The sequence below is a fragment of the Cydia fagiglandana genome, chromosome 19 (genome assembly GCF_963556715.1).
Source record: "Cydia fagiglandana chromosome 19, ilCydFagi1.1, whole genome shotgun sequence".
NCBI classification, from domain to species: Eukaryota; Metazoa; Arthropoda; class Insecta; order Lepidoptera; family Tortricidae; genus Cydia; species Cydia fagiglandana.
The window spans coordinates 93,116-108,126 of record NC_085950.1 but is presented as its reverse complement, the minus strand read 5'-3'; the positions used below and the strand labels follow the sequence as shown (position 1 = coordinate 108,126).

Here is a 15,011-nt window from a genome sequence, read left to right as displayed (position 1 = left end):
TTTTACTTTTCCAATTTTTTTAAATTTATACTTGTTCCAATTCACGACTACTTATTGATGAGTGTTAATATTAGTTTCCTTTAAACGTCGTAATCAGCATAAAAACCTACCGTTAATGTAAGAATACGAAAAATATTACATATTTCATATTTAATTACTTACCTCTTCATCAATATAACACGTTTAGTTTTTAATATTCAATATTGAAAATTCCGTTCTTAATAAGTTGACTGAATGGAACGGAATAGCTGCCAAACGCCCATAGATATAATATACTTAAAGGCGACGTTTAACCGAGCTGTCACTGTTACCACTTTTGTTTAGTGTACGATTAACAATGTTTTTCTTATTTTTTCGCAACTGTATTAAAAAACGTCGTTCGATACACGTGCGGAAATGTCATTCTTCACTCGTCCCGAGTCTTGCCACTCGCCTGCGGCTCGTGGCAAGATATCTCGGTACTCGTGAAGTGATGACATACCTTCCGCACTAGCATCGAAATGTACTATTCTGGAGTTTATCATAACCAAAAAATCTAGCTAGAAATGCAACCTCTTCGTCACGCCATCGGCGCTTCTTTTGGCCAAGAAGTAGCAAGAAACGTGCCTTCTTTGCCTGCTTCCGTCCGCAAAAGTCACTCTTTACGGGGCTCTGTTGCCCCGTAAAGATATTTCTGGGAGCAAAACTAACCGAAAAAACTAGCTAGAAAGATTTAGATTTAGATATGTATTCTCATAATATTAAATTACATTATAAATTATGCTAGACTAATCTACACGAATTTATATTATGATCGTCATTCATATTTACATAATATCATTTAATACATACAAATTAAAAAATGTCTTGCAATAATTAATCTTATGTCAACAATTTATCCATTCATGTCAAAACAAAATACGGTAATAACTTAGTACGAGTATCTCTTAATGATCGTCATGTTCTAAATAAAATACTAGGTACATATTACAATATACATAAATCAATAACTGAGAACATGTCAAAGGTCATTGGGCATTTTGTTCGGACATATGACCCACAGCGTACACAAACGAAATAGGGCTAGGTATGTAGGTAAATGTATCTGCTACAGTGGTATGATTCGCATTCTTGCAAGCCATGGGAGAATTGAGAAAAAAATAAAAATGGTTTCTTATCATTTTTTATTTTTTGGCATTTTTGCAATGAATTAAGTCAGAACTATTGGAATTATATCAAAAATACTTTGAATAGCTGCTGTTATATTGCGTTGCTGTTGTTATATTGTTTAATATCAAGAGGAACAAAAATAAAATCCAGTTATAAAAAAACAATATTTTTATTCTGCTTGATCAAAATGCAACCTCTTCGTCACGCCACTGGCGATTCTATTGAAACTGGTCAGGAAGCGGCGAGCTAAGTAACCTCTGCCCGCAAAATGTCTATAAAAAATCTCTTCACGGTGCGCTTTTGCCCCATGGAGATATATTTCGACCAAATCAGCCAGCTCAGAATCAGCTGCCCGAAAACCAAAGTTAAACAATAATTTAAGTACAGTGTAACCGTGCAATAGAAGTTCATCCAATTTGGGGGGGAGTTAAGCCATCTATGCTTCTATTGCACGTGATCAACAAGGAGAGAGGGACGAGCGATGGTTCCAGCATGACTGAAAAGTCTGCTGAATGGTATACCGCACTTGTATGAATTAATTTTAAACGATTCCTAACTCTCCGGTGTTCCGTCTGGCGACTGACATTCGGTATTGGTGAGCTACTATTTTTTAATGTGCTTATAGAGAAAAAGAAAAAAAACAACGGGTGCACTCCGGGAGTGCCGACAGAAGTGAAAACTCAATGACTATTCCAAAATGTCTGCAGCACTATGTATAATTGACCCATCCTCCTTTCTATTGAAAAACTTTAGTTACGAAATTGCTGGCCAGTGAGCTTAAATTTGTAGGGTTAATTGTTACAATTCGAATCGAAATTGTAAAGTTACCTTGCAGACCTCGCATCTAAATATATTTGGTCATGATATTTTGAGTTTTATTCACCAGTACAGTTCACTTTTATTAGCGATTTCATCAAGATGTAGCTTTATTGAATTGTATTGGAGTGATATAAATAAAGTTAGAATGTAACTGTGAGATCCTCGTATTTCAGCCCGTATACGATTAGAACATTGAGCTTTATTGCTTAATATAAAAGTCCATATTTAACTAATTGACCTGATTATGATACGTTATGACTAAAGTTCTTTGGTGAATAACATTGTCCGTCACACATGACATCAGCGCGTTACGCGTTACGCTGTCTCGAGTTTATCATTTTTTCCCCACCTCAAAAAGTGCTCAACGTCGCTAAAGAAGTTTTCACTTCAAAAAAATATAACACTGACGAAGAAGAAGTGGCTAGATAAATGCTCCTTAAACATGTCGACTCTTGATAAATCAGATTTGACTGAATTTTGACCACTCCAGTAAAATAGGCTTTGGTATATCTAATACCTTTAAACGAGCAATTCTTGTTTATTTATTTATATATATATATATATATATTTATATATATATATATATTTATATATTTCGGGGATCTCGGAAACGGCTCTAACAATGTCGATGAAATTTGCTATATGGGGGTTTTCGGAAGCCATAAATCGATCTAGCTAGGTCTTATCTCTGAGAAAACGCGCATTTTTGAGTTTTAATATGATTTCCGAGCAAAGCTCGGTCTCCCAGATATTATTACCTTTACTTGGACTAGGCATATTGATCCTGAGACCTGTACATCATTTGGAAGCACCCAACACATAATATAGCATCTATGTGGTCTATACATATTTACATTTTGGCCATTTTAAATGCCACCGCTCTAAATAATGATTTCATCACACTCGCTCAGTAAATGTGGAATTGCACGCAGGCTTAGCGGGAGTAATAGAAAAAGCGTTTTCCCTAGGGAGTACTGAAGTTTCTAGTGCCATAATTAACAGTTTTTTGTCTTTATACTTCATTTTTGTATCGCAAGTGTGATGAAAAACATTGTGTGTAACTCGGGGCGTAATAATATTGCAAACACGAGTCAATAAATCGCTCCGGCAAGCCGTCGCGATTTAACTTACTCTCGTTTACAATATTTAACGTACGCCCCATGTTGCACAATGTACTATTGTATTATTTTGACACGTTTGCGGAGGCAATTAGCTTAACTCATCAACAAAATTTCCTATACATATAAAGGATCAAATGAATCCCAACCACAGTAAGCGTGTCAACAATTCTAGTTTTTTCTAGACGTACCTTATAAAATATGTCTTCCTTTTTGCTGACGTTATCATATCGATTGCAGTGACACAGCTTTTGTTGACATGTAGATTACAATTGTTGCTTGTTCCCTCGACGAAGATCAGCCGTGTAGCATCCTTGTTGTGATTGGTGGAATGTAGTGCTTGCGGGATGACGCCAACAGCTTTCCTTGTTTTCTCTGCTTCTCTGACGGCGTTCACCTTAATCTTAGGGCTTTAGGGTTCGCAGGTGCCATCTCCGGCATGTCTCTTCTCGATTTAAACTATAATTTCTCATCATTTCTTCTAGAAGTAACTTTCTACTATACCAACTGAGCACTGATCAAGCTAGTACTCATAAATATCAAAAGACGGCATTGTTGTGCTAAACAATATTCAAGCCAATAGATGGCGCTGAGATCATTTATTAATTGTTTGATCACGTGTTGGCTAAGATTGCTTCTGAAAAATAAGTCTGAATCGCCACCTATTCTAGGTTTTTCCATCATTTCTAGCCTCTAAATGTAGGTATAGGAATGTTCGTATGGTCCGCATGTTTGAAGTATGATTGATGTCGGGTGTGTTGCTACTAACTGCCGGCCGGTTTGTGCTGGCTGCCGGCTCGGCTCGTAGCAACTTTCTCCACGGCCGCCGCCCGCGCCTGGAAACAGATAAACCAAACATTAATAAACAATAAAAGCATACATTTTGCAGAATTGTCTGCAAATGATTCCACAATGTTTAGAAATTAATGAAAAGTGGAATAATAGGGTTGGCCGTTCGAAGTATTTAGTAGATGGCGTCAATCCCTTGATCTATCTTTATCTATAAGATCACTCGTGCTGTCTGTCCGACCATTCTCCCCCTTTATCTCCGTAGCTACTGGGTCTAAATTTTGAAAAAGATACACAAAATAGTTCTTTACCTACCTACAGTTGACAGGAAAACGTATTAGAAATATACTTAGTTTATGATCCGACCCCTAGGGTTTAGACATTGCATTCACGTTCCACATAAAAAGAATATTTTGATAAAATTTAGTAATGTAGGTACGGAGTTTGGTATTCAGTACCGGTTTCCGCAAACTTCTCTTGTCAAACCTGTGGTAGACTATGTCGCATCGGTCTATTCAGCCACCAAAAACGGTGTTTCCCCGGTGTTACACCATAAATCGTCTGCAATAGACGATGATGATGATGATGAGGTACGGAACCCTTGGAACGCGAGTCCGACTCGCACTTGACCGGTTTTTAAATTGATTTTTATGCCCTGGATGCCAGCCCTTTAAGCCAAATCACAGAACTCAACTAGAGAAAGGGGCAAGCTATGATGGCGCCATCGATGCCAACCTTTGACAGCTGCCAACCCCATTCACTGTCTCGAGCGAGAATCGAACTCGCGTCTGATGTGTATAATATGTGTGTTTGTAGTCAAGTCTAAGAAAAGTGCTTTGAATGTAAGGGGTCATCCATTAATTACATCACACGTTTAGGGGGAGGGAGGGGGTCAAGAAAATGTGACAAATTGTGACATGGGGGAGGGGGGAGATACAAACTTTGTGACGTCACTTTAACTTCATCAGCAACCGAAAATTTATTTATATTATTTTATTCGCTGTACATTTAAATAACAAGTTTTTAAAACGATAATCGTTTTTATTATTCGTTTAATTTTCTTTCCTGAGCAGTTTTGGGTTGTAAAATTACTAACATTTATATCGTCAAAAATATTTTGATAAAATATTAATAATACTTAGGTAGGTACTTACTTAATTCGATTTGGCGATTTCGTAGAAAAAATGTGACGTCACACCAGGGGGGAGGGGTTTGCCAAAAGTGACCAAGTGTGACAAGGAAGGGGGAGGGGTCAAAAAACCTTGAAATTCGTGTGACGTAATTAATGGATGACCCCTAATAGCAAATCCAGATGCGGTAACTTTAGTTGACAAAAGTTCAGGTTTCAGTTGGCATAAAACCACAAATCTAGAAGGACGATTACGCAATAATCGAAGTGTGCAAAAGGGAAATCTTCACGTATATGAACATTTCATGAGTGCGAAAGAGGCAGACTACAAATGAAATGAGACAAGTTACTTTGAAAGGAATTGTGGCACGCACCTTTATTGCTGACTGTACTTCTTCTCATTTGAATGTCTATCAGATTCAAATTATAGAACTAGACTTTCAAATTTTATCTCAGAGTTCCTATGGTATGGCCATCATCAATCAGAGCAGCTCGATGGTACCATAATATTGCATTGTCACCCAACTTACATTATGTACAGTCAGCAAAAGTTACTAAGCGGACGAGGTGTTCTAAATGATCTTGACGCGAGTTTATTGTTAAGACCATAAGAGCGTGTCTAGGTAATTTTTAATACCTCGCCCACTTAGCAACTTCTGCTGCTGGCTGTATATGAAGTTTCACCCCTATCGAATAATGTGCAGTGGGTCTAAGGCACTGGTCCCACCGCGAGCTAGTAAGCTAAGAGACACGGCGATATTTATAGTTACTCGCCCAGCGGTGAGCTATAAATATAGCCGTGTCTCTTTTATTTACACGGGAGTGCTTATCTTTTGTTCGTGTTTATAGCCGATAGCTCATAGCTTACTAGCTCGCGGTGGGACCAGTGCCTAATTTAGCTTGCATGATTTGACTCGAACATACATAATTACATACACACATTGCAAGTTGAATAAAAGCTTGTAAAAATACCTGTAGTGAGTGGACTCTCTTGTGCAGCGCCAGCATGGAGTTGGAGATGGTCACCAGCCGCTCCCTGTTCGTCGCTATGTCCGCCAGCTGAAACATTTTGGCAAGCACTTTCAGACAAAACTGTAATCGCAGATATGTATATAGAGGATGAGTTATTTCCTTTTCTCTTTGTCATAGTCTTACTTTGTTGTTGCCCAACTCAAAGCAATGATAGGTAAGTATATGTATATTGTATAACACATTAAAATACGTAGTCACGCTCCATTTGGGGTTCTATTATTATGCCATTTAGGGTTCTATCTATTGGACATTCCATAGCGTAAGTATACAACCAATTTAGCTAGGTCCCTAAATGGCGTAACAATCGCGGAGCTAGCTAGTAACCATGAAAGAGTTCCACTAACTGTCTTCTGGCTCCATCATTAGATCAGCGCGTTCGTTTAGTACCTAAGTTTCAAATCTATATGCTGTAAGAAGTAGAATAGAATAGAATAGAAAATAATTTATTTGAAACAACACATCTACAAACAAACATGTAACATAGGTTAGTGTAATTGGTTGTTTCAAAGAGGATACCACTCAGCATGTGTCGGAGCACTTAGTGCAACGACGCTGACTTTCAGTGGACCCTTAAACTTATAAAAATAATCTAGACACGCGGCAGCGTGTCAAGCCAAGTTCAAGCAAAGGAACTGGCTAGCCAGCGCCAAGTGTAATATTACACGAACCACTTGGTGCCACTTTTGACCCTTCTATAACTCAAAACATCTTTAACATAAACACATAAAACTACGTGTGTTTAATTATATCCATAAGGACATCTAGAAGCCCAAATTTCATGAAGCTAGCTCAAACGGTTATAAAGATATGAAGGTCAAAAAGTCGTAAATTTTAAGACTGACTGACATACCTATAGTACCTAAACCTAACCTACTTCCAGATGACCTAGAAGGATGAAATTTGGAATCCAGCTCAGTTATTGTGTGAAAACGTAAGAAAAAATCTAAAAATAAAAAAAAGTTATAAAATAAGGGGGGTCCCCATACAAAAAAACCATTTTTTATTGTGACTGACATATAAGTACCTAAACCTAACCTACTTCCAGATGACCTAGAAGGATGAAATTTGGAATCCAGCTCAGTTATTGTGTGAAAGCGTAGGAAAAAATCTAAAAATAAAAAAAAGTTATAAAATAGGGGGGGTCCCCATACAAAAAAACCATTTTTTATTGTGACTGACATATAAGTACCTAAACCTAACCTACTTCCAGATGACCTAGAAGGATGAAATTTGGAATCCAGCTCGGTTATTGTGTGTAAGCGTAGGAAAAAATCTAAAAACAAAAAAAAGTTAATAAATAGGGGGGTCCCCATACAAATTTCTTTTTTATTGTGACTGACATATAGTACCTAAACCTAACCTACTTCCAGATGACCTAGAAGGATGAAATTTGGAATCCAGCTCGGTAATTGTGTGTAAGCGTAGGAAAACATCTAAAAATAAAAAAAGTTAAAAAATAGGGGGTCCCCATACAAAAAACCTGTAATACGCGCTAAGCAACCGGCCAACGGTGTGTCGTTGGCGGCGCGCGGCACCACATAATTAATACAAAGAACAGAAGTAAAAAACATGCAGCGGAAACACAAGAAAAAACATTAAATCTCAATACCTGCCTAGTTTTCTTTACAAAAAGTATTGATATCCCATCAAAAACATAAATGTAAAAAAGGAGAGCCAAGTTCAATACAAAAATTATGCTTGGCTGTGGGGTTCGCCGCAAAAAGAATGAAGATCTAAATGAGTGCCAAGTTCTATGCAAAATCCAAATATGTATTTATAGGAACAAAATAACATTATAAACAAGTATTAAACTCTATTTCTTTGCTTTATTGGATACCTATAACAATTGCTGTTATTTAAAAAAAATGTGAGATCTTAAAGTAGGTTAGATTTGGCTTGGCCTATTGTGCCGGTTATTGTGTGTAAGCGTAGGAAAAAATCTAAAAACAAAAAAAAGTTAATAAATAGGGGGGGTCCCCATACAAATTTCTTTTTTATTGAGACTGACATATAGTACCTAAACCTAACCTACTTCCAGATGACCTAGAAGGATGGAATTTGGAATCCAGCTCGGTAATTGTGTGTAAGCGTAGGAAAACATCTAAAAATAAAAAAAGTTAATAAATAGGGGGTCCCCATACAAAAAACCTGTAATACGCGCTAAGCAACCGGCCAACGGTGTGTCGTTGGCGGCGCGCGGCACCACATAATTAATACAAAGAACAGAAGTAAAAAACATGCAGCGGAAACACAAGAAAAAACATTAAATCTCAATACCTGCCTAGTTTTCTTTACAAAAAGTATTGATATCCCATCAAAAACATAAATGTAAAAAAGGAGAGCCAAGTTCAATACAAAAATTATGCTTGGCTGTGGGGTTCGCCGCAAAAAGAATGAAGATCTAAATGAGTGCCAAGTTCTATGCAAAATCCAAATATGTATTTATAGGAACAAAATAACATTATAAACAAGTATTAAACTCTATTTCTTTGCTTTATTGGATACCTATAACAATTGCTGTTATTTAAAAAAAAAGTGAGATCTTAAAGTAGGTTAGATTTGGCTTGGCCAGTTTTTATCAGAATTACAAAATATATATGTTGAATAACTTTATAAAATGACTGATGTAATGAAAACTGGCCAAGTCAAATCTAACCTGCTTTAAGATCTCGCATTTTTTTTAAATAACAGCAATTGTTATAGGTATCCAATAAAGCAAAGAAATAGAGTTTAATACTTGTTTATAATGTTATTTTGTTCCTATAAATACATATTTGGATTTTGCATAGAACTTGGCACTCATTTAGATCTTCATTCTTTTTGCGGCGAACCCCACAGCCAAGCATAATTTTTGTATTGAACTTGGCTCTCCTTTTTTACATTTATGTTTTTGATGGGATAAATTAAACAATGCCAAAAACAAATGCATAATAGTAGTTTATGTGACTGCTACATAATGAAAGGCATTAAAATACGAGTGTGGGTTTAAGAAACGAACGAAGTGAGAAAAATCTGTAAAGTTATAACTTTAAAGTACAAATTTTACCTACTACCACAGATAAGAAAGTTCTCATAGTAAAATTGGTTGTGATAATGCTGGTCATTTCCTACGGTTTCTGAATGCATTTTAGAGCAGTAATGATATGTGCGTAGATAAAATAAAATATCAATGGCTGGATGCATAAACCAGAATTACAATTCTTTCATAAACAGGAACTTGTGGGAACAGAGATGATTATATAGCCACATTTTTACAGCATTACCTTTACTGAAGCGCTGGACAAACTATCACACCGTCGTTAAGAACAGCAAAAACAATTTTACAATTTTTTTTAAAAAGTACTACAAAGATAATCATAAGAAATGTAGCATCGGCAATGTAGCATCAGCAATGTAGTAGGTTAAAGTCAACCTAAAATTCTAGTTAGTTTGTTATTTATGTACACGTAAAGTATCTATTCTTGACTATGTTATGGAATACTGTTTAGGCTGTAAAATGTCCCAAACAAATGTCAGTCAGTACATACCTACACACACAATTTAAAATGTTAGCCTCCCATTTAGATTTGTTTATTCCAAAACATATGATTGTAATATAAATTACAAGAAATCTGGAGGTGTGGCCAGTACCGTCTTTACCATAAGCGCACACGGGGCCCGCGCCCAGGGCCCCCATCCTCAGGGGGCCCCGAAGGACAGACAGTAACTGTATATTTGATTACCCATAATAAATAGAAAATCATAGTAGAAAAATGTTAATTTAATTAGCTTGCTTTACTTTCCAAAAGGGCTCCAAATTCTTATGTGCCCAGGGACCCCAGCATAGTTTAAGATGGCCCCGGGTGGGGCAGTGCTAAAACTTAAGTTCACAGGATAAGATGTTCTAAGTGAAGATATGAAATCTGTAATTATTATTTTTTAAACCAAATAATTTGAGGAGCTTCCTTAGATAATAACTTAAATTTTCTTTGATTCAATTTTTTACAAAAAGAAAAAGCGGCCAAGTGCGAGCCGGACTCGCCCATGAAGGGTTCCGTAGCATAATGAAAAAAAAACAAAAACAAAAAAAGCAAAAAAAAAAACGGTCACCCATCCAAGTACTGACCCCTCCCGACGTTGCTTAACTTTGGTCAAAAATCACGTTTGTTGTATGGGAGCCCCATTTAAATCTTTATTTTATTCTGTTTTTTAGTATTTGTTGTTATAGCGGCAACAGAAATACATCATCTGTGAAAATTTCAACTGTCTAGCTATCACGGTTCGTGAGATACAGCCTGGTGACAGACGGACGGACGGACGGACGGACAGCGAAGTCTTAGTAATAGGGTCCCGTTTTACCCTTTGGGTACGGAACCCTAAAAAACTACTTACTAAATCTCGTTCAAACCAATTTTCGGTGGAAGTTTGCATGGTAATGTACGTATATATTTTTTTTAGTTTTATCATTCTCTTATTTTAGAAGTTACGGGGGGGAGGGACACACATTTTACCACTTTGGAAGTGTCTCTCGCGCAAACTATTCAGTTTAGAAAAAATGATATTAGAAACCTCAATATAATTTTTGAAGACATCCATACATAGCCCACACGTATGGGTATGACGAAAAAACAATTTTTAAGTTTCAGTTCTAAGTATGGGGAACCCCCAAAATTTATTGCTTTTTTTCTATTTTTGTGTGAAAATCTTAATGCGGTTCACATAATACATCTACTTACCAAGTTTCAACAGTATAGTTCTTATAGTTTCGGAAAAAGTGGCTGTGACATACGGACGGACAGACAGACAAGACGAATCCATAAGGGTTCCGTTTTTTGCCATTTGGCTACGGAACCCTAAAAACCACATACGGAATACAATATTTCAGGAATTTAGCTTTAATACCAACTTAAGATACTATAAATACATGAATCACAATGATTTGGCCACTCACTGACACCAAATCTTCCCATTCCCTATCCTATGTCATAGAAAGCTGAAATTTGGCATAGAGCCTAGTATTGATATACAGCACCGTTATAGCTTTCAAAAATATTTCAGGAAAATTTCACTAGGAAATTAAAGAAAACTTTCATTTTGGAAACGGAAAATTTAGAAATCCATTAAAAATATGAGAGGTTTCCGAATTTAACAATGTTTCCTTTGTTCCAATGTTGTCATCTAAATTCCATACACTTGCAGAGTTTCAAATCTACTTATATATCTTGTGTGTAAATAAATGATTCTTACAAATTACCCTATCAACATTACATTAACCTACTTCTAATATGTTATGCTTATGTTGTATAAGAAGTAGGTTAAAATACACCTGCAAGAAGTTATCAAACTGTCAGTGTCATTAGCTACAAGTTAATGTAAATGTGTTAATAAACCTAGTTATTAAGTAAGTGTGAAAGAAAAGTGAAAGTGATATATAAAGCAATACTCACAAGTGCATCAACCATGGCATCATTCTGCAAGTCTTCCAGCCGCCTCCGCTCTGAAGCGAGCATGCTGTGCACTGCTTCCTGTCTTTCCCTAAAGCATAACAATTACATTATATTAATTTAGGGATTTTCTGAGGCTCAACAACAGGAGGAGAACAGTGAAAGAGCTCCCAGGCTCTAGATACAGAGTACATCCGTTAACCAGGTGGCAAGATGAAATTGTTGCTACTACAGCCAAAAGAATGGCAAAGTGTAGCACTAGACAAAGTCAGATAGAAACAGGTAGAGGTGCTTTTTATCCACAGCAGAAAAATTGAATGAAATTTAAACCTATGTTCCAAATTTTCTTGAATCTGTAAAACAATATTTTTCTTTCTAACAATTAAACAGAAACATATAAGTAAGACAATTTTGTCTGGGTTGAAATGACTAAAGTTTGGTGAATATAACCTAATTCCCAGTCAGTGTTATTTTATGATATTACCAAATCAAAATCAGACAATTAGAGATTATAAGAAGTGAATAAAAGCTAATTTATGTTTAATCCCTATGCTATTCTACTGAATTCACATGCCTAGACCACATAGGGAACCATACTTTATGAGTCACATGGCTCTTAGAATGATGTGGCATATCAAAGTTCTCAAAATGATTAGATTTTCACAATTAAGCTTTAATGTTTAAATCAATCAATCATTTTTACAACCTAAGGCATGATATAATCCTAATATTCCCTATTTCGAAGATAGTGTACTCACCATTTTGGTCCAAGAGAATGTGCTAGTCATCACCTGGCAAGGGAACTTGGCGAGAAATGGAATGGCAGACTACATTTTCACATCTACCTCAATTTGTAATTTTTAATACTACCGCCATTGTGTTTGCCAAAAGTTATATTTTTAATGCTGGCAACTTACAACAATATTGAACGTGGTCAATTGAACTATAATTTATTCTAGGAAAGCATGTAATATATCTCAAGTAGTTTTACAACTTATGTTAAATTTGGCATGGTCAGAATAAGACAAATATTTTATGCGAAAAGCCGTAGTTTATCTTGAGTCTGTCCGCAAGTCTTAGTTTAGTTTAACTTACTTACAAAAACACTTGTTTTAACAATGTTGAAAATGCCTCATAAAATCAAATAAGCGAATTGTTTTCTGGTAATAAAATAATGATTACTATTCGCAGTTAGACTCATTGAGTCTATGCCGGTGAACTGCGGTCATTAATCAGGCGAGGCTTGGCAAATAAATGACGTATGGAATGCTCTACTTGTTAATTGAAATCACATAAATAAAGTTTAGGTTAGACTTACGTTAGTTCCTTTAAATGGGTATTTATGGTGGCCAACGGCGGTTCATACAGCTCCATTATACCTTTACTTAATAACTGAATGGTCTTCGTATCATCAGTTTGATTTACGCTAGAAAAAGGAAAACGAAAATTTAGCCATGGAAAAGTATTTCGTCATAATCCTTTGCATGGCTGGGTATACTTACTTCTCCATTGTTTGGCGAGAAGTCTGAACAGTCTTTGTTTGTGTTAATTACATCATATCAGGTAAAAAACCTATTCTAACTAGCAAAAATATGTCGGTTAAAAGTAAGAATTATTTTCTTGGAATGTTTCGATTCGAACAAGCGGAACAAGTCTTGACAAGAAACAAAACAAAACAATTTGACATGACATATCTATTGCATTAGAACATGGCAACATTGCTCGATAGTTGCGTTCCACTCTCCGCTTATTAATACTATGTCTGTTAAATACTTTTATTTCATTGGTAAATATTTTCACCAAAATTCTTCACGTTTTTTGTAGTTTTAATGTAATTAGATAATTCAAACATGTAATTAGATTTTTTTCAAGGTGATTTACTTTTCTTTTAATTTTATGTTCTTTTACTTTATGTGTAAGAGGAACACACTTTTTTACATGCATGTAGCCGCTAGAAACATTGATAGAAAAAAAAAGCAATTTCACTATCTTCACTTGTTTATTAGTGGTTATACTATTTGGTGTAAGCATTTTGTTTGAGAGGGGATCACACGGACAGTAGAAGTGTAATCGTTTAAATTACGTGGAGAAATTGATAATATCAATAAAACTGGAGGTCTTGCAAAAACCGGAGGGCGGCGACATGTCGGTCGTAGCGCGACGGGACTCCGGACTCCGGAGACTATTCAGATTCACAGGACATCGAGCGAAACTCGACAAACGTGAGTTAGAAACACTGACCGCCAGCGACAATGGCAAAAATCAACTTTCATTTGGCCATTATAACCGGGCACTTTCACCGGTGCATTCGCGTGACGGTGTGACCATTTCTTTTTGCAAATGAGGTCACGATTGGGACCACTCTCCGCGGCGCCGTTGGTGTGTTTAGACTTTAATTTTAGCCGCGGGTGACGCCACGTAGAATTTGAGACTAGTTTGTTTTGAGAGCAAAGTCAAAAGTCAGACTTGTTTGTTGTCATGCAACTGCTAAAGGTGGCTGGTTTGCAGGATGGGCCGGAGTCGGACTACGACTTGGCGGCCAGCGACTCCGAGCACTCGGACCAGGAAGGACCCTGAGAGGTAATCTATTCATGCAATTTCTAATCCATTCCAATTGTCATATTTCTACTATGATCAATTCTAATGGCATGCTTATTGGATATTGAGGTAAAATAATTTCATGTTTAGCCTACAAAGATTCAGTATATATCTTGCTTAATGGTTTTAGGTACTATTACAATTGTTTGAACCACATGTGTGAATTAAATGAAAGTAGGTACATAATTATATACATTAGTTGTTTAGTTTATTATTTGAAGGTACAATACTGCCCTCCTAAGCCGAATAGCGCTATCTCAAAAACGAATGATATTGAAAATGGAATTCTCAGTTATAAAAGGTAAAGTATAAGTTAGCAATGAATTTTGTTTTGAGATAGCGCTCTTTGGCTTAGCAGGGCAGAATAACAAATCACAAACATATGTGTCTATATCTAGAAATTTGGGGTTTTTGTATTCTCTATCCTAAAATGCATCCATTAACACGAGCCAAACACAATGGAGGGTCCTAAGTTCAAACCTCCCTGATGCTGAAAAGTACTAAAGATGCCGGTTAGGAAAAAATACGAAAAGACAGTCTAAGATTATGTCCAATATTTTGGATGGTTTTGAATTAAGGGTTTAAATATCTGGCAGACCGAGCTTTGCTCGGAAAACATAATAACTCATTAGTGCGCGTTTTCCCAGAGATAAGACCTAGGTCTAGCTAGCTAGATCGATGTTTCAGCCCTGAAAACTGCCATATAGCAAATTTCATCAAAACCGTTAGAGCTGTGTCTGAGATTGTCGAAACAGATAAACAAGAATTGCTTGTATAAGTTATTAATTTCAAAAAGCAACTACCGACTAATCTTGACAATACAGTTAACATGGACTTGTGTTGAACACATTTTCAGGAGACAGAGAGGCGAGTAGATGATGATGAGGATAGGAGTAACCCTCAGTACATTCCGAAGCGGGGCACATTCTATGAACATGATGACCGAACTGCAGT

The 15,011-nt window shown here is 36.4% G+C and overlaps 1 protein-coding gene across 1 annotated transcript; it reads right to left on the bottom strand.

The window, feature by feature from the left end:
• Nucleotides 1–811: 811 nt before the first annotated feature.
• Nucleotides 812–13,108, bottom strand: LOC134673894 (uncharacterized). The gene is made up of 5 exons (XM_063531949.1): nt 12,962–13,108; nt 12,778–12,885; nt 11,463–11,550; nt 5,977–6,063; nt 812–3,922 (listed from the first exon to the last, which is right to left on the bottom strand). Exons 1-5 carry the CDS (start codon nt 12,967–12,969, stop codon nt 3,851–3,853), a joined length of 363 nt encoding a protein of 120 aa, XP_063388019.1. The 5' UTR covers nt 12,970–13,108; the 3' UTR covers nt 812–3,850.
• Between the last annotated feature and the right edge of the window lie 1,903 nt (nt 13,109–15,011).